At 39.3% G+C, this 21526-nt stretch overlaps 1 protein-coding gene across 2 annotated transcripts in view; it reads right to left on the minus strand.

Annotated features, from left to right (window-relative positions):
- Positions 1-1204: 1204 nt before the first annotated feature.
- The window catches only part of LOC101738884 (uncharacterized), a 31059-nt gene continuing 10737 nt past the window's right edge, over positions 1205-21526 (minus strand). For both annotated transcript variants that reach the window (XM_038017908.2, XM_038017909.2), the window contains exons 9-16: positions 13978-14152; positions 12848-12964; positions 12390-12535; positions 11110-11350; positions 10640-10873; positions 9571-9666; positions 8448-8663; positions 1205-6998 (exon numbers count right to left, since the gene is read on the minus strand). In XM_038017908.2, the coding sequence (XP_037873836.1) occupies positions 6873-6998; positions 8448-8663; positions 9571-9666; positions 10640-10873; positions 11110-11350; positions 12390-12535; positions 12848-12964; positions 13978-14152 (1351 nt within the window). In that variant the 3' untranslated portion in view covers positions 1205-6872. The remainder of the gene's footprint in view (positions 6999-8447; positions 8664-9570; positions 9667-10639; positions 10874-11109; positions 11351-12389; positions 12536-12847; positions 12965-13977; positions 14153-21526) is intronic.

Consider the following 21526-nt stretch of genomic DNA (forward strand, 5'->3'; position numbering starts at 1 on the left):
AACCGACACTTCGCTGAGACTTTAACTTCATCCCAATTGATCAGTGTCAGTCAACTTCATTTCATTCTGCTCCATATCATTTTTCATATAAACTACAACTCCACATCTTCATCCCACCTGACGTTTCGTACCAGCCACTTATTGTTGTTGTTGTGATAAGATGTTTTCTTTTTCCCCTACCTATGGTGATAGCCTTGAGAGGCTATTTCAGCTTCGCCTTGACGTGTAGGTGAGCTCACGGGGCTCAAACCGGAGTGTTGCTAACACTGACACTAGCAAGAGTAGTGCTTCGCAGAATCTACCTCCGGATCGAAAACGCGACCCACTAAGAAGATCCGGCGAGAAACTCAGCGGGCTGTCTATGGGTTAATTCGCTCGTCGAGCCCTTCATCGCAAGCGACGGGTTCGACGAGGACGGTGACCGGTGCTTGTGGTACCTAAAAGCACTATTAATAGATCGGGAGGATTCGCAATGACGTGTTTTGGGCGACGTCGACTGTTTACCATTCGGTCTACAGGACTCCTCCGTTACATCCTTCATTTCCTTTAAACCCGACTGCTCCGTCATACACACTAGCTATGAAGACTAAAAGTAAGGAGCACCATCTCAGTGAATTAAAAAGTGTCTGCTAAAAACGATCCAATTAAGTTGGCGCCACAGTAGCAAGTGGTAGAATTTTAAAAACGATGCCATAAACAACCACACTTCATTGCAATCCAATAAACTTCACTCTGCTCAAAACTGCTTTTTTTTATTGCCTTGATGTGTAGACGAGCTCACAACCCACCTGGTGTTAAGTGATTACTGGAGCCCATAGACATCTACAACGTAAATGCGCCACACACCTTGAGATATAATTTCTAAGGTCTCAGTATAGTTACAACGCCTTCAAACCGAAACGCATTACTGATTCACGGCAGAAATAAGCAGGGCGGTGGTACCTACCCGCGCGGACTCACAAGAGGTCTTACCACCAGTGAGTGCTCTACCCATACTATTTCCACTACCCACACTAGCGCTATTTAGGTGAGTCTTCCAATAATTCCCTCCTATTTACAGCCTTACAGCCTACCTTTTTAATTTGTCCCCTATACAAAATGGTGCTCATTACGTCTACCCTCCATATCCAACAAGTCTCCTTGGACACGAAAACGGTCTAGTTCTAGCTGCGGCAATTGTAAACGTCGAAATAAAACATTCCCCTTTTCTTTGGCAGCCATTTATTCACCACCAATGCTTACTAGCAAAAAATGTCTTCCAATCTAAATAATAATATATTTAACCTAGTTTTACATAATATCCACCTCATGCGTTCGCATTGCAATAAAACAATTGTTAGAGAAATAAAATTGTTCCGAGACCTTATTATATATGACGTCATTTGTTAGGTTAGCATTTTTTGGTAAATATTTTCATTTAATATAGTAATATGTTTGAGTCAACTCTGTTGTTTATTCAGTACTATTGCATCTATTATAGTACAGAGTAATATGAATTATGTACCCTGAGCACAGCAAGATATATATATAAAGTTGTAATTTTGAGTCAAAATCAAAATTCATTTCAATCATTCAAACGTTCACTGTTTTTAGTTCGTCTAATTACTTACAAAGGTAATTTAATTGTAAATTAAATTAATAACCGAGATTATGTTATTGGACCGTGAAGTCATATGTGGCTAATCGTTGCGTTTTAGTCCATTGTGTAGAGTATACGCTTTGATAGCCACCTATCAACAGATGCAAGTCACTAGGGGCCCTGAAGTACGTGGTATGCACCACTACCGCATTTCAGATCCACAATGACGTCACGCGCAATGAAGCCTATACCTTGCAGTCTGTGAGGTGGTCTCAAAAAAATACTATCTGCTCAGTACCCTAATGCAAAATGTTAATAAAGTCTCTAGGACAATTCCATTTCTCTCCGGATCAATCAACATTGAGCCGTACAGGGACAAACAAAGAGGCGAATCACAAGTTAAAACTAAAACTAAACATTAAAAATAAAACCACAAGAAACATCAGTTAGAGAAGAGATTATAAACAAACAAAAATAAAATAATGATTTATAAAATTAATTATAATTCCGAGGCTATTTGTTTATTACATTTCAAAATCAATCACTCTGTAAATGATTCAAATTAACAAAACAGAAAAAAACATTTACATTTTTAATGCTACAGTGAAATTTTAAAATTAATTTATTATGCCACTTTCATTTTTGAAGTGACCCCTCCTTTAGCACCATCGCGATTTTAAGTTCAGACGAAACAAAAAAGTGATGAATATATACATCTACGTTTAATAGCCCCGCGAGAGAACGAGATGGAAATATATCCGAATACACACATATTACACTTCTAGCGCGTGAGAAGTGCACACATCTTTTTTTTTTATAACGAACCCCATACTATCAACACAATCTTTCTTTGTTTAATTATACCTATTGATGTGTATAAAAAAATTGCATCTCCATTATTTTAATAACAAATCTTTACACTATCACAAAAACCCCTTGTGATAAAACCGCACGTTTGATTTATCAACTTTTTAACACACACACAACAAGAAGCACAATATTCGCTTCTATACCGATTCGCATTTATTTTGGTCTTGACTAAAATACTTAATTGTCGGGTCACCGTTTATTGGATCATCGCTTTAAAATTTCAGTTACAGATTAGAATAATAGTGTTACGCCGGTAAGAATAGCGCCATCTATCGCCAAATAGTCGAACGAATATCGAAGGATCTAGCAGCACCTAGAATGCTCGAGGAGTACAACGCCATCTATTGTCAGATAGCGGAAACTACTACTAGAGATGTGTGGAATATTCTCGATAATTCTAGGGATGAGGTATCGGCTATAAAAGCGTTGCAGAGATGGCACGCAGTCAGTCAGTAATCGGAACTACTCGAAGCGAAACAGCGAACGGACCACCTGAAGCGAAGCGGATCAAGCGAATTGAGAGTGTTTGTTGAGTGTTCTAAGTGTTGAATACAGTTTTTAGTTGTACTTTGGTGAAATTTTATTTATCCCGAACCCCATAGCCCGTAACAATATGAATCACGAATCGTCTTTTCATATCTCTATTGTCCCTCATAGCGGCTATTAAAGACAATGGGCATAGCTGACGTCGAATTCCAATGGAATCATCTACAGAGTGAGTGAATGACACAATATAACGGCCTCAAACCAAAGGATCCCATCCCTATAATTTGGTTTCAAAACGGTATACAAAAAAATTTTACATAGCATTATTGTATTACACATCCGAGGGGTGAAGAAAGGTTATTTCTTTTAAGCGAAATTTTTGCAACTTTACAACAGAGCTATTAAGTTTAAAATTAAGGTAACAATGTCATGACAAAAAAACTTCTTGAGTTATTCGAATGAGGTAAACGTAATTGAAGTTCAATTAAAATCATTGAATTGTTGATGCTAATAGGACCAAATAAAACGAACATTTAATTTATAAAGATAAATATTGCGGATTTAGCCAAATGTTGCTTAAACCAAATAGTCTTTCACGCCTCGTTATTATGTAATATTAGTGTTTCTATATATATATATAGCGTGCAGAGATCGTGAATTTGGTGTCATCTCGGGCGTTATTAAGTAACAATAATGATTAAACACAATTAGTTTCATTGTAAATAAACTTTAAAAATAATCATAGCATTTACATACATAATTAATTATCTTTGATGTTGTGCGATACTTGTTCCTTTCGTAAAATTATAATAGTTCAATCTATATCGGTCGAGAGTTAAATACGTTCGCTCGCACCAAAATGTCTAACCGTGGCAATGACAATAACAATGTTTTGATTTTTGAGTTGGAAAAAAATCAAGGTCTCACTACAACGCACCCAGACTATACCTCAAATCATACGCCACTGGGCTCTTATTGTATTAAAGTGAGTACTCATTAACTTCACATCGATCATTCCATTCAGACTTAAATAAATTTGAGTCTTCAACTTGAAGTCTTCATAAGTAAATTGCAATACAGAGAATGTTAAATTTTATAAATCGATAAATAAATCGATTTGTGCTACCAAAAATCTAGATCGCGTTTATTTTAAATTTGTGCATAATTAAATTGTTTAGCGTCCGTCTTATGCCTTTTGTTAGATCGTATTTCTTCTCAGGTGACCTGATGAAGATATTGACAACTATAGAGTGCGTCGTGTTTAAGAATAGAATGGCAATACTACATTTTCGTGACAGCGGAAACCGAAAATATAGCGGTAACATTTTGGCGGGAAATGTTTTGATTTTCAAACATGACAGATGACGTTTATGGTAACTGTCAAATTGAACGTAGATTAAATGACGTAATAACAAACTCTCTTAATTCGATTTTGGAACAGCAAAAGAATTACGACTCGGTTTCAAACGATCGTAGGAAACTAATAGACGGTTCTTTGAAATCAAGTATCACACAAATAAACTCGAAAATACAACGAACAAACACTAAACTAAAATAACCAACATTTTACATATCTCTTTACACGAAACGAAAATAATTATAATATTTAAAGAGGGTTGTACTCGACCGTGCGTGTTATAATAATGATAATAAAAAATAATAATATACACATTTACTGGATATATTGCAACATAATTATTTCAATTATATACTCAGCGACATCATTCATAGTACAGAGGCGGATTATGTTGAACTATTTATTTATTTATTTAAGGACTGCCAACAGGGTTTACAGTAAGACATAAAATAACATTGACATGTATAGAGCAAGAAACAAACTATATTTGTTTTAGTTTCTTAGGATGCAGATGAACATACGACTCATGCGATAAGCTGTTGTTCATGCTTATCCATGATCTTAACCTTTGCGGTCCATATACTAATGTAAGACTAAGCTGTGTGTCCAATAAGTGTGGACTCTGGACTCACAAGGATTAAAGCTATAGACAGGCAGCTAGCTGCCTGCGGCTCAGGGACTTTTGAAAGCTTGAAAAAGGACAGATTTTACTGGTGGTAGGACCTCTTGTGAGTCCGCGCGGGTAGGTACCACGCCCTGCCTATTTCTGCCGTGAAGCAGTAATGCGTTTCGGTTTGAAGGGTAGGGTAGCCGTTGTAACTATACTGAGATCTCTAAGATCTTATATCTCAAGGTGGGTGGCGCATTTACGTTGTAGATGTCCATGGGCTCTAGTAACCACTTAACATCAGGTGGGCTGTGAGCTCGTGTACCCATCTAAGCAATAAATAAAAATAAAAAAAAGATCATAACAGTCAGGAAACAACGTCGAAGGAAGCTCATACCAGAGCAGCAAGGTATGTGGGAACAATGATCTCTGGCAATGCACTTTAGATCACCGCATTGGCATCAGCTAGTAAACAATGCTCCGGTGACATGTGATGCAATAGTAAAAAGTATCATTGACGATATATCACTTTGAACAATTCCCCAGTTTTTTTTTATAATGAAAAAGGTGTACATAATAGAACAAAGAAGAATAGAAGATTTATATAATGAAAGAAAAATGTATTATATATTATAATTATATAACAAACAGCAAACATAATCCACCTACTGACAAACCTGAACAACTTTTTAAAAAATACAACTCGAGAGTAATTTTTATTACACATTTACGTTAGACAAACATCAGTGCTTGATGTTCGTTCGTTAGCTTGATTGTCAAGCTCATGAATACATGTATCATCACACATGAACGATATGTATGTGCGTGCCAAAATAAACCTTATTACACAAGAAATCGAGCAATCAAAATAGATTACTTCTCGATATATTTGTGAGAAAATCAGAGAGCCATGTAAATTTTAATGAACAACTAATAAAGTTATAAAGCATTATTTAAATGTCCCTGATTGTAACACGAATATGGTATACTGTAAATTAAGCCTAATAGCCATTTCTAAGCAAACAATGACTCTCCTCGCTGTCATGTAATTTGAAATAAAATTACAATCATATTTCAATGAATAAAGTGTCCATAGTATTAATCACAATGTACATTCTATTGTAGACATTATACTTTAGTACGCAAGGCTCATTTTGAGGTGACACATCATATTAATTAGAGGCACTGATCGTTTTAAAATCTAATTGTATATATTTATATATATATATTAAATTATAATATTTACACATTACATAGTTAACGTAACATATATTTTTTTCTATATCAATTGTGTACTTTAAAAATCTATATGTTATGTATATATCTTTAAAGTTTGTTAATTCATATTATTTTTTTACTCTAAGAGTGTTCGAATTTATATATTGAATTATTTTCATATGAATTACGTTTTTAGTAGACATGTTAAACACGGATGGTATCATTCCGTCTTGTACAAATTAAAATAATGTTTCAAATTTAAAACAAAACAAATACAATATTTGTTTACTACAGCCAGAATATTGATTGAGAAATCGTCCAAAAAAACTGGCACGTCGCGACATAATCCATGATAATATTTCTATAACGTATTTATTGTCAACGTGACTCATAACAGTTCTGGACGTGGCCCAGAAGTAATGGTTTAAGTACCGAATCGGGAATAGTCCATTGATATGACGTCACTCCTTACAAATTCTCAAGGCTGTATGGAAGTTGATTTCCTCGTCCATGCTCCGGATACAAAGCGAATCACTGACAGCTGTCACTTCCGACACTAGCTCTCGAGGCTCCGTAGAAACTTATCGTTGTCTATGCTCAGACTAAAACGTTATTTATGTCGAATCACAGACAATGCTACTAAATTTTTAAAGTCTGACCTTGGCACTTCGTCATAACGGCCCGCCGTTGTGTTCCTCGTCCAGGTTGGAATACACACCGTTGTGCGGCCTCCCACCGGACGCGGGGGCCTGGTGCTACTGGAAGTCGGCGAGCGACTGGCGCCAGGTCGCGTGGAACGGGATGCGGAGTAGCTTTAGCTTCGTGTTCGGCAGCTGTGCCGACAGCAGCCGCTGGAGAGTCGGCAGCGGGAGGATCTCCACCTGCGAAGACATAATATATTATTATTATTATGCTACTACTACCCGGCAGACTTCGTAGTGCCTCAATCGATAAACAAAATATCTAAGGTTTTGTATAAAATAAACTTAAAACAAACAAAAGGAATCCGTCCGACGGGGGACACATCAAAAGAAAACAAAATTGTTATTTTTATTTAATTCCGAGCATTTCATATTTATCTACCTTTAAACATTCTCTGGACTTCCACAAATAATTCAAGACCAAAATTAGCCAAATCGGTCCAGCCGTTCTCGAGTTTTAGCGAGACTAACGAACAGCAATTCATTTATATATATGCTATATTATATCATGAGAAAGTTACTCCTTTCAGAAAACAACAAGGAACAATAACTATTATACATACATTACTGATTTATATTCTATTATATAGAACTGCAATGCATTACAAAAAAATAGTGAAGTCAAGAAACTTGTGTTAACTGTATTGCGTCGTTCAGGTCCACCATGTTTTTATTGTACTATATTGCACGAACTCACGCCCCACTGTTTTTTTTTCCTACCTAAGCTGAGAGCTTTGAGCGGCTATTTCAGCGTAACCCTTAACTAGTAGGTGAGCTCTCGGGGCTCAAACCTGACGACGATGCTAACACGAACCCTAGCAAGAGCAGTGCTTCGCAGAATCTACCACCGGATCGGAAACGCGACCCACTGAGAAGGTCCGGCGAGAAACTCGGTGGGCTGGCCCACTGAGATAACTTGTTGAACAATACTTAATCGCTTCGATAGTGTAGTGCAAAGGTCGGCAACCTGTTTGTCCTTAAGGGCGTAATACTAAATTTGAAAATTACCGAGGGCGCATATTTTACAGATAATCAACAGGCATTAAAAAAAAATACACATAATAATGGTACATATAATTCAATGTGAAACTTGGGTGTCAATTTTTTCAGGTTATAATTGGGGATATATTTAGAGTTCCCGGTCCTTAAATAATTATCTAAATGTGAGTCATTAAGCTTTGTTCGGTATTAAAAGAAAATAATTATTTCGGATTACTTGGTAGTTTTAAATGCACGGTCTACGCGTGGTCTATTCGAAATACGATCACACACTAACAAGAAATACGTGCGTGTTATTAGATACGCTCAAGGTTAGCAAACTGCTAATCTATGCACAATCCTAAACTCAACTGACTACTTGCTGTATATCTGTTTGACAAGATTAAGTAAATTGACGGTAACCGCTCACCATCAGGTAGGCCGTATGCTCGTCTGCCTACAAGGGCAATAAAAAAAATAAAAAAATATTATTATTATTATCGTTGTCTCTGTGTTACAGGTTCAATCACCAATTGCTATAGCCCTGTATGTTTTCATTAGAAAATCTATCTTGAGACTGTTGAATGCTGCTTCGTTATTTAACAGAGATAAGGGCATGAGTTTGTTCAGTGAGTAGGTAGAGGTGGGTACCTGCGGGGGCCCGGCGACGTGCGGGTGGTCGGGGGGCAGGCGGCAGCCGGGCACGGGCTTGAGCACGGGGATGCACTCGCCCAGCTCGCGGCGCTTGGCGTCGCCGGCCTGCTTGCACTGGTCGATGAACAGCTCCGTGACGCGGAGCAGCTCGATGGTCACCCCCCACATCAGGTGCGTCAGCGTCTCCTTCAGTCTCAGCACGCCGCTCAGCACCTGTATCAAACGGATATATCCACTAAATGTTTCAACAGGCACTCTTCATACTATATATAGACTATTAAACTAATGATCAGAAGTTGCTCTAAGCTGAAGACATTAGTGGATGAAGGGATTTTATTAAGATTTTTGAGTTTTTACATTGAATTAATTGTTATGTGCCTATATAAACCATATTAGACCTTAAAACTACAGGTTTAAAGGCTATTTAAAAAAAATTGTATGTGATGAAAGAGTTAAAAGTTTGACTCTTCAATTATTAATTAAGAATAATTTGTTTTAATTAGGTTAGATGGTTGATGATCAATGTTTAACAAGACTTCTTGGCATATAAAATAACTCAGCGAGACGACTTATAAAGCTTGTCATTATCAAATCAAATCGATGGCCACATGATTGATCGACAGAACCAACTACAATTGTAAAATTTCATGACAGGACAATTCTTATCATTGAAAATGTCACTTTATCGTTCATACATATAGAGCAACAATTACAAAAGCAACATGTAAACAATTTTGTAAATATAAATATTAATAAATAGAGAGACAGAATACACCTTATTGCACACCAAAACTTAATTTACATTCAAAGAACGGTCAAAAAGCAGATATATTTGTACAATAGGCGGTCTTATCGCTAAAAGCGATCTCTTCCAGACAACTCTTGAATTTACAGAAATTCTGGAAAATATAAAAATATAGCAGGTATGTTGCATTGTACTATAGACAATACATTATTATAGAAAATATATACATACAGTAAACAAATATATACTGTTTACATATAATATGGAATATATAACCAACTGATTTATATACCAATATATATACTTACATACAATACATACTAATATACTTACATGCACATAATAAATGAACAGTAAATAGCATAGGGTTTTGACCTGTTTATTGGTGGTCGCTGACTGTGAGACGTACGTGGGTATTATCAGCAGCCTCTGAATGTTTTTGCACTCAGCCAGGGCGTCGTCGAAGCCGACCTGAGGACAATTTAGTCATCAAACACTGGCAATGAGAATTTTATGTTGGGATGTTTGTTATTCAATCGTGCAATATCGGGTGAGTTAATTTAGATATTGTATAAACTGGAACTGGTGGTAGGAACTCTTGTGAGCCCGCGCGGGTAGGTACCACCACCCCGCCTACTTTTGTCGTGAAGCAGTAATGCGTTTCGGTTTGAAGGGCGGGGCGGCCGTTGTAACTATCCTTAATACCTTGTACGCGGGGCACCTCTTGTTTTAGATAAGGTAATATACAAATTGTTTGGCATATTTTACTGATTCGATTTTTTGAATACACTGTGATCCCCGATGATGAGAATTGCAACGGTATCATGATTTACATATTATATTATTGCTCATGGTAATTTCCGGTGTCGATCCGAAGAATATTTATTTTGTTACCAACTCAATACTATATTGCCAGACTTCAAAATATAAGACATTTTATTATTCAATGTTACTCGTTACTACAAGAGTAAAGAAAATATTGTTACGCCGGTGAGAGTAACGCTATATATCGCCGAATAGTCGAACGAATATCGAAGGACCTAGATGTGCCTAGAACGCTCGAGAAGTACAACGCCATCTATTGACAGATAGCGAAACTATTACTAGAGATGTTTGGAATATTCTCGATAATTCTAGTGATCAGGTATCGGCTATAAAAGCGTTGCAGGGATGGCACGCAGTCAGTCAGTAATCGGAACTACTCGAAGCGAAACAGAGAACGGATCACCTGAAGCGAAGCGGAACAATCGAATTGAGAGTTTTAAAGTGTTTGTTGAGTGTTTTAAGTGTTCTAAGTATTGAAATACAGTTTTAGTTGTACTTTGGTGAAATTTTATCAATCCCAAACTCCAGCGCGTAACAATAATATATGCCTTTTCTAAGAATAATCCCCATAGTTTGATAACAGTAATAGAAAATATTGTTGGTATATTGCTCATGCTACCTTGACATCGACATTGACCAGCTCAAGACTGGTGAGATGAGGCAGCGCGGCCAGTGCCCGAAGCGTGGGCGGCGAGGCAGCGTGCGCCGTGCCCCGCTCCAGCCGCAGCCGTCGCAGGCGGGTGAGGCGGCTCAGCGCGGCCGGGAAGTCTGCGCGGAACGTGCACTCGCCCAGCTCCAGCGACTCCAGTGCCGGCAGCGCGGACACCACTTCGCAAGCACACCAACCCAGCGCCTGTAACAAGGACTTTAACTGTCAAATCGATGTACATAACTGATTACAAATGTTTTTTTTTTTATTGCCCTTATAGACAGACGAGCACACGGCCCACCTGATAGTGAGTGGTTACCGTCGCCCATGGACTTCAGCAATGCCCGGGGCAGAGCCAAGCCGCTGCCTACCGCAAAATAAATACAACAAATAAGAGATTAATGTTTAAGAGAGATTAAGGTTGGAAGGTAAAGCGGCACCTTGATGGAGGTGAGGCTGAGATGCTGCAGGCTGGTGAGCGCGGCGAGGTGGGACAGGTCACGCGTGAGGCTGAGCCCCGTCATGCTCTTGAGGCGCAGCTCGTGCAGGCGGGACAGCGCGGCCAGCGGCGCGGGGTCCAGCAGCGCGTCCCGGATGGCCAGCGCCGCCAGCGAGCGCAGCCCGGGCACCGCGCGGCACACCGCCTCCACCGCGCGCGCCGGGCACCGGCACAGCTCGATCCTGCAACGCAACGCTCCTAGGTCACTGCACCTTTTTTGACGTGACAACGTCCTATAATTCGATGGAGCCGGCTGCACGCACGAAAAAACATGACTCATGCAGCGTTACCGAGCTCTGAGGCGTTTCATTTAAGGCTTGGAGTGCAAACGAGAGCGCGCAACGAGCGATAAAGAGGCACAATCGGCCTCCGCGTTCGGCAGCGCTCGACATCTGTCTCCCTCCTACTCGAGTGAGCGATGCATCCGCGTGGACAGCTGCTATACAATAATACATTTATATGTTTTCGTCAAGTATGAAGTTCAGTGAAAAGTGAATGTGGTGTCAATTGTCCATACAAAATATCTATCAAACAAATTAAATTAAAATTTTCTTTTCGAAAAATGAAACTATTCTATCAGTATTTTCTTATGACGTTGTCACGTTTAACTATCGTCAGTAAAGCGACTTTACAGGCAACCGATTTTTTTTTATTGCTTTGTGGCGGCACATCACTAATCGGGTGTGCGGCCATCACTAGTACAAGACCCGTCCAGGCGACAGCGGTGTGCGGGGACGGGAGCGGGGAACGCGCAGAGGAACCTGCTCCCGGTCGGCCGCCGAGAGCGCAGTGCGCAAGGAAACTACTTGAAGACTGAACCCACGCAGCTCTGCTCGCACGCGCATATACATATTCTTGTATTCTCGTTACACCAAGTAAAACTGATTAAAGTCAGACTAGTTCTCATTGCCACGACGCCCTACAGCTCGCACAAGTACCATTGCTTAGTTAGGTGGACGAGCTCACAGCCCACCTGCTGTTAAGTGGTTACCGGAGCCCATAGACATCTACGACGTAATGCGCCACCCACCTTGAGATATAAGTTCTAAGGTCTCAGTATAGTACAACGGCTGCCCCACCCTTCAAACCGAAACGCGTTACTGCTTCACGGCAGAAATAGGCACCTGTCCGCGCGGACTCAAAAGAGGTCCTACCACCAGTAAGACACCATCTTTACGTAGGTGTGACTGTCGGTCAATGGACAACAGCCGGGGCACGCACCGCTCTATGGTGTCGACGGTGCCGATGTGCTCGGCGAACTGGTCCCAGAACTCCGCGTCGTTCTGCGGCAACAGCATCTTCCGCAGGTCCAGCCGCTTGGTCCCGTTGCGCTTGAGCGCCGCGCACAGCCCGGCCCAGTCGCTCACCTACACACAAATAACAGATTTGTATTTAGAAATCTATAAATAAAATAAATTAACCATTCTTTTTAATAGGCTTTTATTAGCTCCAGACGTGTGTATGTCAAATTAAAATTTTTCAAATCGGTTTAGAAGTTTCGGAGCCTATTCAAGACAAACAAACAAATCTTTCCTCTTTATAATATAGATGAATGACTCTTCAGAGCCGCAAACACGGCTCCTTCGCGGCTAGTGGTGGAATCCACCAGCCCGACATCTGAGTACGGACATGTCGAGGCACCCTCGGCCGGCGGGGGCCTGGCGGGTGGAGAGACTCACGTGCGAGTTCTTCATGCGGACGTGCCTCCAGAGCGCGGGCGCGGCGGCCAGCTGCCTCCACAGCTTGCACACGCGGGCGCAGCGGGCCAGGTCACGCATGCCCAAGTACTGGAAAATCTGTTCGACAACAAACATCATGTTACTAAACCAACATTAAACTCAATTTATTTCCTTCAAAAATGTTCAACAGTTTCCAAATAGGAATACAGACACGTAGATTAAATAAAATAATACCGGATCTTCGCAGTGGGCCGCGATTTCGATACGGTGGTAGATTCTGCGAAGCACTGCTCTTGCTAGGGCGAGTTTTAGTAAAAAAAATATATTGCTTAGATGGGTGGACGAGCTCACAGCCCACCTGGTGTTAAGTAGTTACTGGAGCCCATAGACATCTACGACGTAAATGCGCCACCCACCTTGAGATATAAGTTTTAAAGTTCCTTAGTATAGTTATAACGGCTGCCATATCCGTCAAACCGAAACGGATTACTGCTTCACGGCAGAAATAGGCGGGGTGGTGGTACCTACCCCGGCGGACTCACAAGAGGTCCCTACCACCAGTAAATTCTCTCAAGGTCGAGCCCGTGAGCTCACCTACCCGTCCGGACGTAGCTGGACTAGCCCCTTAGGCTACCAGCGAATAGATAGGGAAGTAGAAAAATAAAATAAATTTATTTATTCGTTCATTATTAAATTGTACCATCAAGGCGAGTACTAATTTAGAATCTCTACAGATGTAAGCATTAGGGTATTATCATTGTAATTATACAATCTTCCAAACGTAGAGCAGAGAAGCGTCCTCTGCACGCTAAAACGCAATTAATTTCGAATGAGACTATATGACTATACTGAGACCTTAGACCTCATATCTCAAGGTGGGTGGCGGCATTTACGTTGTGGATGTCTATGGGCTCCAGTAACCACTTAACACTAGGCGGGCTGTGAGCTCGTCCACCCACTTAAGCAATAAATAATAATAATAATAATCAACAGGCCGGTGATAATTATGGGCGATTTTATTTCTAAAAGCGTTCTCTGCCTCACAAACATTTTTAGATACCTAAATAAAATCTGTTGCTGTATACTATGGCCAATACTAGAGCTGTAAACAATCCGCACACTACACATACCTGCACGACGACATTGTAGTTCCTCTCCTGCGCGGCGCTGTAGAAGGGCGCGAAGTGGTCGGCGTCGTGCGTGACGTCAGCGCGGGCGCGACGGCGGCGCGGGGAGTTGGGGGGCGCGGCGGCGGGCGCGGGTGGCGGCGCGCCGTTGGCCAGGCGCCCGCGTCGCTTGTCCTCGCTGCCGCAGCGCACAACGATTTTAATACGCTTTTATTAGCTTCAGACGTATGTATGTTCGTGTGTAACGGAATCTTTGAACATCATTTTGACCCCCTTCAAAACGACGGATTAACTCGAAATTTGGTATACTTATTAAGGACCGATGACAATTCAATATTAAAAAAAATATTGAAATTCAACTAAAAAATTAAAAATAAATAATAGTTTAAAAAAACTAACAAAATACGCTTTTATAGAAAATCCAAATATAAAATGGAAAATAAATTTGAAATAAAAATAGTGTAAGAAAAAGTGATTTTATTGTAGAAAAAGCGTGGGGTGCACGGTATCAGCAGTTATATAATAATATTTTATGAACAGATATGAGTAGAAGGGTTATTTTGATAACATCCTGAAAAGCACCCCACGGTTTTTTACAATAAAATCATTTTTACTTTTAATTCAAATTTGTTAATTTCTTTTTCTATTTTTTAGTTGGATTTTTAAAAAAAAGCGTATTTTGTTAGTTTTTTTAAACTATTATTTATTTTTATAAACGGCAGTTCACAATTTGTAACTTAACGTAATCATCCTCTCAGGGACATTGGTATAGTTGTTGCAAAGTATGACTGCGCGCTGCCCTTAGTTGTCTGAGTGACCAATATGTATACGCATCACCATCCGGTCACCGTCCTCAACCCATAGACACAGCCCACTGAGTTTCTCGTCGGATCTTCTCAATAGGTCGCGTTTCCGATCCGGTGGTAGATTCTGCGAAGCACTGCTCTTGGTAGGGTCAGTGTTAGCATCACTCCAGTTTGAGCCCCGTAAGCTCACCTACTAGTTAAGGTTACGCTGAAATAGCCTCTCAAAGCTATCAGCTTAGGTAGGAAAAAATACGCATCAATACAGACTATAAGTAGGTAGCTAATGTAGCTATTGACGGCTCCATCGGGTACACACACTAACGAAAATATGTATTTACGATTACAACTACAAATAAAGGCCATACGCGGTCGTAATTTGCAACAACTATACACATGTGTACGTTTTTTTTGTTTATAAGATTTTTATATATTAAACTTTATATTAAATGGCCACATATGTTGACATATTTTTTTTTTAAATGAATATCCCTTATGTTTATATTTTTCTTTACTTATTCAATCATTTTCAAATATATAAAGATTAAATCACTAAAATAATATTTATTGTACTTTAAAAGATTCGTCCCTGATGAGGTTAATTAAAACATTTAACAAGATGTGATTCGCTTTAGCACCCCAAAACCGAAAATCTATTGTTATGTTGGGGTGTGAGGCGTTTAAAAAAAAAGATTTTAATTTTTCCTTCAAACTAACTTTTATTGAGACTTTCATAAAAATCCTTTTATGGAATCTCGACCTCATTAAGCCTATGTTCGACAAATTTTAAGCAAAAAAAAAGTCGCGTTTATAATAATATATATAATAAATGTATCTTTTTGAAGTTATACTTCTTTAGGCGCGTTATGAAAAATTTATGAGAGTGAAATTTTACGATGCGTGCGCACCGAGACACAAAATTAACAGAATGAAGTTGCCCACTAAATCGCTCATTACAATACGACCGACGTAACTTGGCGAGTCTGAATATAGCCGCAGGTGAACTTTCGCGCATGTACACTCGTAAAAAAAAGTGTTATTAGCGTTAATTTTTTAGTAATATAAATGACAAAATTATTATTTAATATAATTCATACTAAATATTATTAAATTATTAACGTTAAATATTTATTATTAATTATTTAATATTTAAAAAGAAAAAGAAATAAATCTAATAAAAATCATATGTATATAACTTCTTACGCGCGTACATAAGTACACGCACCCTTGTTTTATTTAATTGGTTTTGTTAATTTTAAGTATGTTCAAGGATACTATGTACACATTCATCATCATCATCATCATCATCATCATAATAATAACTATACATTAGAACGAATAATTTCTCAAATTCTTTAGAGATTAGACCCTTCTGTTTATAACGTCTAGATTTTAATAGTCCGTTATAGAAACACTATTATACTTCACCTATCGACTTTCAATCGCTTCGTCTATGTCACTGTTTCTTCCTACCTAAGCTGATAGCCTTGAGAGGCTATATCAGCGGAACCTTAACTACTAGGTGAGCTCACGGGGCTCAAACCTGACGACGTTGCTAACACGAACCCTAGCAAGAGCAGTGCTTCGCAGAATCTACCACCAGATCGGAAACGCGACCCACTGAGAAGATCCGGCGAGAAAATCAGTGGGCACTCTATGTCAAATGCATCAGAAAACAATAGAGAACCGGACCGTTATTATTTAAAGGATTCAACATCACCACGTGACGTCATTAGTGGTCAATTGCGCAATAGACTTACCACAGACTATACACTAACTGTTACATTAATAGTTTCAACTTAATAACGATCTTTATAAGTCACTATTTAGTTTGCCTTATTATTGTCAGTCGATTGTCTATTGTTAGTCAAAGGAAGCCACAAGAAACATGCATAATATTAATGAAATAAAATACTTAAATTTCTGACGACATTGTAAAACTTGAGAAAAGTTCAACTAAACAGCTGCATTAACCCTTATATTAAAAATCAACTAAAAAAATTAATTAATTAAATATACTAAAGTAAAAAAAATACTTACCAAAATATTGAGTTACAAAACGAACTGTACAATAAATACATTACCTTTTGATGTTTGAGGATCGGTTTTCACGAAATCAATCAACAAATAAATATTGCATGTTTTTTTTAATCAAATTAATATTTTCTGTTACATTCGATCGACATCTGACGATAACAGCGACAGAAGCGTTTACTTAGAAGTTAATGATAAAATCACATCATGCATTGAGACGTGGCGACCTCAAAACGCGCGAAATAAAAGTCAATAAGGCAATAAGGTGACTCCTTTAATTTCAATTTTTTTTTTCTTTTTTTTTTGTTACCCTTGTAGGCAGACGAGCATACGGCCCACCTGATGGTGAGTGGTTACCGTCGCCCATGGACTTCAGCAATGCCAAGGGCAGAGCCAAGCCGCTGCCTACCGCTAATTTAATTTCATATTTATCATAATTCGGGTAATTGTCGACGTCAAAGGCATAACGTCATTACTGAACAAAAAAAAAACAACATACAAGTGTTTAATTAAAACTAAGATATGCGTTTTATGTCTTAAACTAAGTCGTTAAAGGCCACTTTCGTTTGTAGCGTTTCATTTGACAAATTCAACGTCCATTTTTCAGGCTGTTTGATCCGTTGATACAGAAACGAGCCCGTCTCATATTCTGAAAGGAGATTCTATTGCTTTTTTTCATCTGAAAAGAAAAAAAAAATACAACAAATCATTAAGTTTTTTTTTTTATTGCGCTTGTAAGCAGACGAGCATACGGCCCACATGTTGGTGAATGGTTACCGTCGCCCATGGACTTCAGCAATACCAGGGGCAGAACCAAGCCGCTGCTTACCGCTTAATACTCTCCACAAGCCTCTTTTAAAGAAGGACATGTCATAGCGCTCGGGAAACACCGTGGAGGGGAGCTCATTCCATAGCCGGACATTCCGTAACCTACCCACGCGGACTCACAAGAGGTCCTACCAGCAGTAAAATATATCCAAAGTGTGGAATAAGTACATTTATACAGACGGGTACAGGGTCCTCGGTACTACGATGAACCTGCGTCCGTTGAGTAGGGCAAGCGACTGCGGCAGGGCGGCTCCCCCCTGTCCCCCGCGCACCGCCCCCTGTCCCCCCGCCGCCCCCTGAGCCGATGCCGTCCCCTGACCCCCCGCACCCCCCGATACGCTCCACACGCGTTCCCCCTCCGTCCCGCCCGCCGCCTGTGCGAAGGAAATGTTCATTAGTTTTCTGGTCTGTTGGGACTATTTTCAGAAAATATTCATGGAAAATAACTAATTTTTGTGAGTACAATCAAACAATTAATGACATATTTACATCGTTACTAATTTAAAATCTCCTATGTGATATTTGGGGCCAAAATTGTGTTTTCATATATTATAATGAAAGTTATTTTGAATACTCCGCAAAAACTACATGTCCATGTCTCAATATTTTACTTTATTACGCGTCAATCTTAAAAATTTCTAAGTGTCGGTTTGCATTTTATTGTAGATCAAAGTATTGTATGTGCTAAAAAATATTTGAATTGTTTTTTTTTCTTTCAGGTAATTTTTTTTTATAGTTTACGTGGTTGGACTAATTCACAGCCAACCTGGTGTTAAGTGGTTACTGGAGCCCATAAGGATATCTACAACCTAAATGCGCCACCCACCTTGCTTGATATATAAGTTCTAAGGTCTCAAGTATAGTTACAACGGCTTCCCCTTCAAACCGAAACGCATTACTGCTTCTCCACAGAAATAGGCGGAGTGGCGGTACCTACCGTGCGGACTCACAAGAAGTTCTACCACCAGTAAATTATATTTTCTCCTAAACTAAATTTATCCACATAGGAGATTTCAAATTTGCAACGACGATAATATGAATATTAGCGCGGATAAGACCTACATAGAATATCAATAACAAATTACGTTACTAATTACCTTCATCCGCAACAGAACTCGCTTATCCTGTTTCGGTACCTTCGCTGGGACCGGTACGGGTACGGGCAAGGGGACGGGTACGCGGCGCGGCACGGGCGCCGGTACGTTGCTCGCGGCGACACCCGATTTCTGTACCAGAGGCGGTGGGTCCAGCGGCGGCGACGAAGACTTCCTACAATTCTGTCGATAAAAGTCACTGGTTTAGAAATGTTCTTGTCGAAGTGAAACTTCTTTAGAATCGTTGTGATTTCAAACTCGATGAAACGAAAAAATAAGTCCATAGAGACGCAAACACATAAATGTATAGGATTCAGCCGGCGAGTGAATGAGATAGAACACATTAGACGTAGCATCCCCACTATCGTCTACTAAACATTGTCCATATGTATGCTTCTGTGTAATGGGATAGTCAGTATATCTATATCTTATTTATAAGTTTCACTTCTACCGTGTGTGACTTGCACACACACACACACACTTTTTTTTGTCTATCGAATAATTCAGAGCGCGTTTCCAGAGATCGATTCTGCCGCGTACCATCCGGCTTTGGAATGAGCTCCCCTCCACGGTGTTTGCCGAGCGCTATGACATGTCCTTCTTCAAACGAGGCTTGTGGAGAGTACTTAACGGTAGGCTTGACATTGCTGAAGTCCATGGGCGATATGACCACTCACCTGATGGTTAGTCCTACGCTCGTTTGCCTACTAAGGCAATAATAAAAAGTGATAACAATAATAATTCAGTATTGAAAAAATGATCTATTATGTTTTAATATGTCTATAGGGTATCTTTTACTCACAAGCCACCTGCTATGAGGTTGCAAGTCCAAGCGCACGATACTGCAGTTAGAACACTGGGTTCCATTTTACTGTACAATGCGGTTCCCTCAACGAGAAATTAATTCGTGTAATGTAATTAACTAGAAAGTAGTATTCTCAAGTACATAATTACTCGGAAAATCAGTATACACCTTAAGAATAATATAATTATTTTAGATGATTAGCTGTGTTTCTTCGTAGAGCAAGAACTGGGCGTGTTGGGTATGACATGGAAGGAAGAAGAATAGACCGCCCAAGATCGATGCAAATGGAAGAACTTGATTCGAGCCCTACACCCAAGCAGAGGGTAATAGGAAAGAAAGATGAAGAGGAAGGAGTATTACATATAAGACCATACACGCTTTGATTTGTTAACGATACGTTTACAATCAAAGCTGTAGTTTTAGTATATGAGTCGTCTATTATCAAAGGTGGTAATCTGTGCATTTGGACAAAAAAATGTTATTGATATGTCAATACAGATTGATTTGAATATAATCGTCTCCTTCAAAGAATACGGTTCAAAACCTGCATTAAATAAAGGTTAATAGTTAACCTGTTATTTATCTAAGATGTCGTTCAGAAGAGTTTTGTGACTGCCAATGGAATACAAATTCAATAATTCGTTTTTCTGATTTACCAATAATTATGCAAAAGTCACATTGCCGACTTTGATAATAGTCGACTCATATATATGTTTTTTTTTTTTTTAATACACAAATAATTTCGACCTCAAATTTTTTTTATGCTATCTGCGACGGATACGTACGTCGTTTTAAAATATTTTTGAACGAAATTGAGAGCGCATTGATGATAGTCACGTCCCTTTCCCCTCTTATATCAATGTCCATTTTATAAAGTGGACTTTTGAATCGTGCGCATCAAAATTGTGTGATCGCGAAAAAAATAGTGATAATTAAGTCTGAAGCTAATTAATAATCAAGGTAAAAAAAGGAAGAAAGGAGTAGCCACTCCAGGAAGATAGTGCTGATAAATATTATTATAACCACAAGGACACAGAACTACGGTGAGTTCCTAACAAAATTACCAAGTATCATATCGATTGCGCTCTAAATTTAAAACAAAAACTAAAGAACCAAGCCCAAACATATGTGAATGAGTGTTATGTAAATCTGTACATAAATCGTTACCGCGTCTCATCGACTTTGGCAAGATCTAGAGATAACTTTTCAAAGCATGTTTCAAGACAACAGTGACGCACGCACCTTGCAGAGGAAGGGCGCGGGGGGCGCGGCGGGGCAGCCTGCGCACGCGGGGTGGTACAGGCACAGACACGCCGCGCACGCCAGCGACGGCACCGCGCCGCGCCCGCACGCCATCGAGCACGGCTGCACGGCCCGGCGCCGCACCGCCTGCGTCACGTACACATACACTTCCCCATCAGATTTATGTTTTTATCCTACCTAAGCTGAGAGCCTTGAGAGGCTATTTCAGCGTAACCTTAACTAGTATTATTAATAATATTCTTATTAATATTTCAACAATTGGATCGTTTATTTTGAAAGTGCTGTAAGTCCATTTTCTTTTGTTTCGAGAAAATTAAAGGTTACTATATATGTCGATTTTAAAATACAGGCAAATCATAAGAGGTCTGGCTATGCCACCTACCTCTGTCAATTGGACTTACACCACTTTCATAATTGATGATTATGCAATTTCATTTACCGACCGATTTTAAGTTGTACAAAACATGGGAATTTTTTGAGAAATTAAACACGGACTAGTTATATATAAAAAATTTACATTAAATTAAGCATGAATTACGTGATAGCTCATTTTTCTCAAAAATGGACTTACACCACTTTCAAAATAAACGGTCCAATTATTACTGTTTTACTTGTTAAATTTGAATTTCAAAGTATGTTTTCATTAGGTATTCTTTTTATTTTTGGATTTCGACTAAAGACTTCGACCCTTTTCAGCGACTCTTAATATGACCATAAGTAGCTTA

This window comes from Bombyx mori, chromosome 20, assembly GCF_030269925.1.
Source record: "Bombyx mori chromosome 20, ASM3026992v2".
NCBI classification, from domain to species: domain Eukaryota; kingdom Metazoa; phylum Arthropoda; class Insecta; order Lepidoptera; family Bombycidae; genus Bombyx; species Bombyx mori.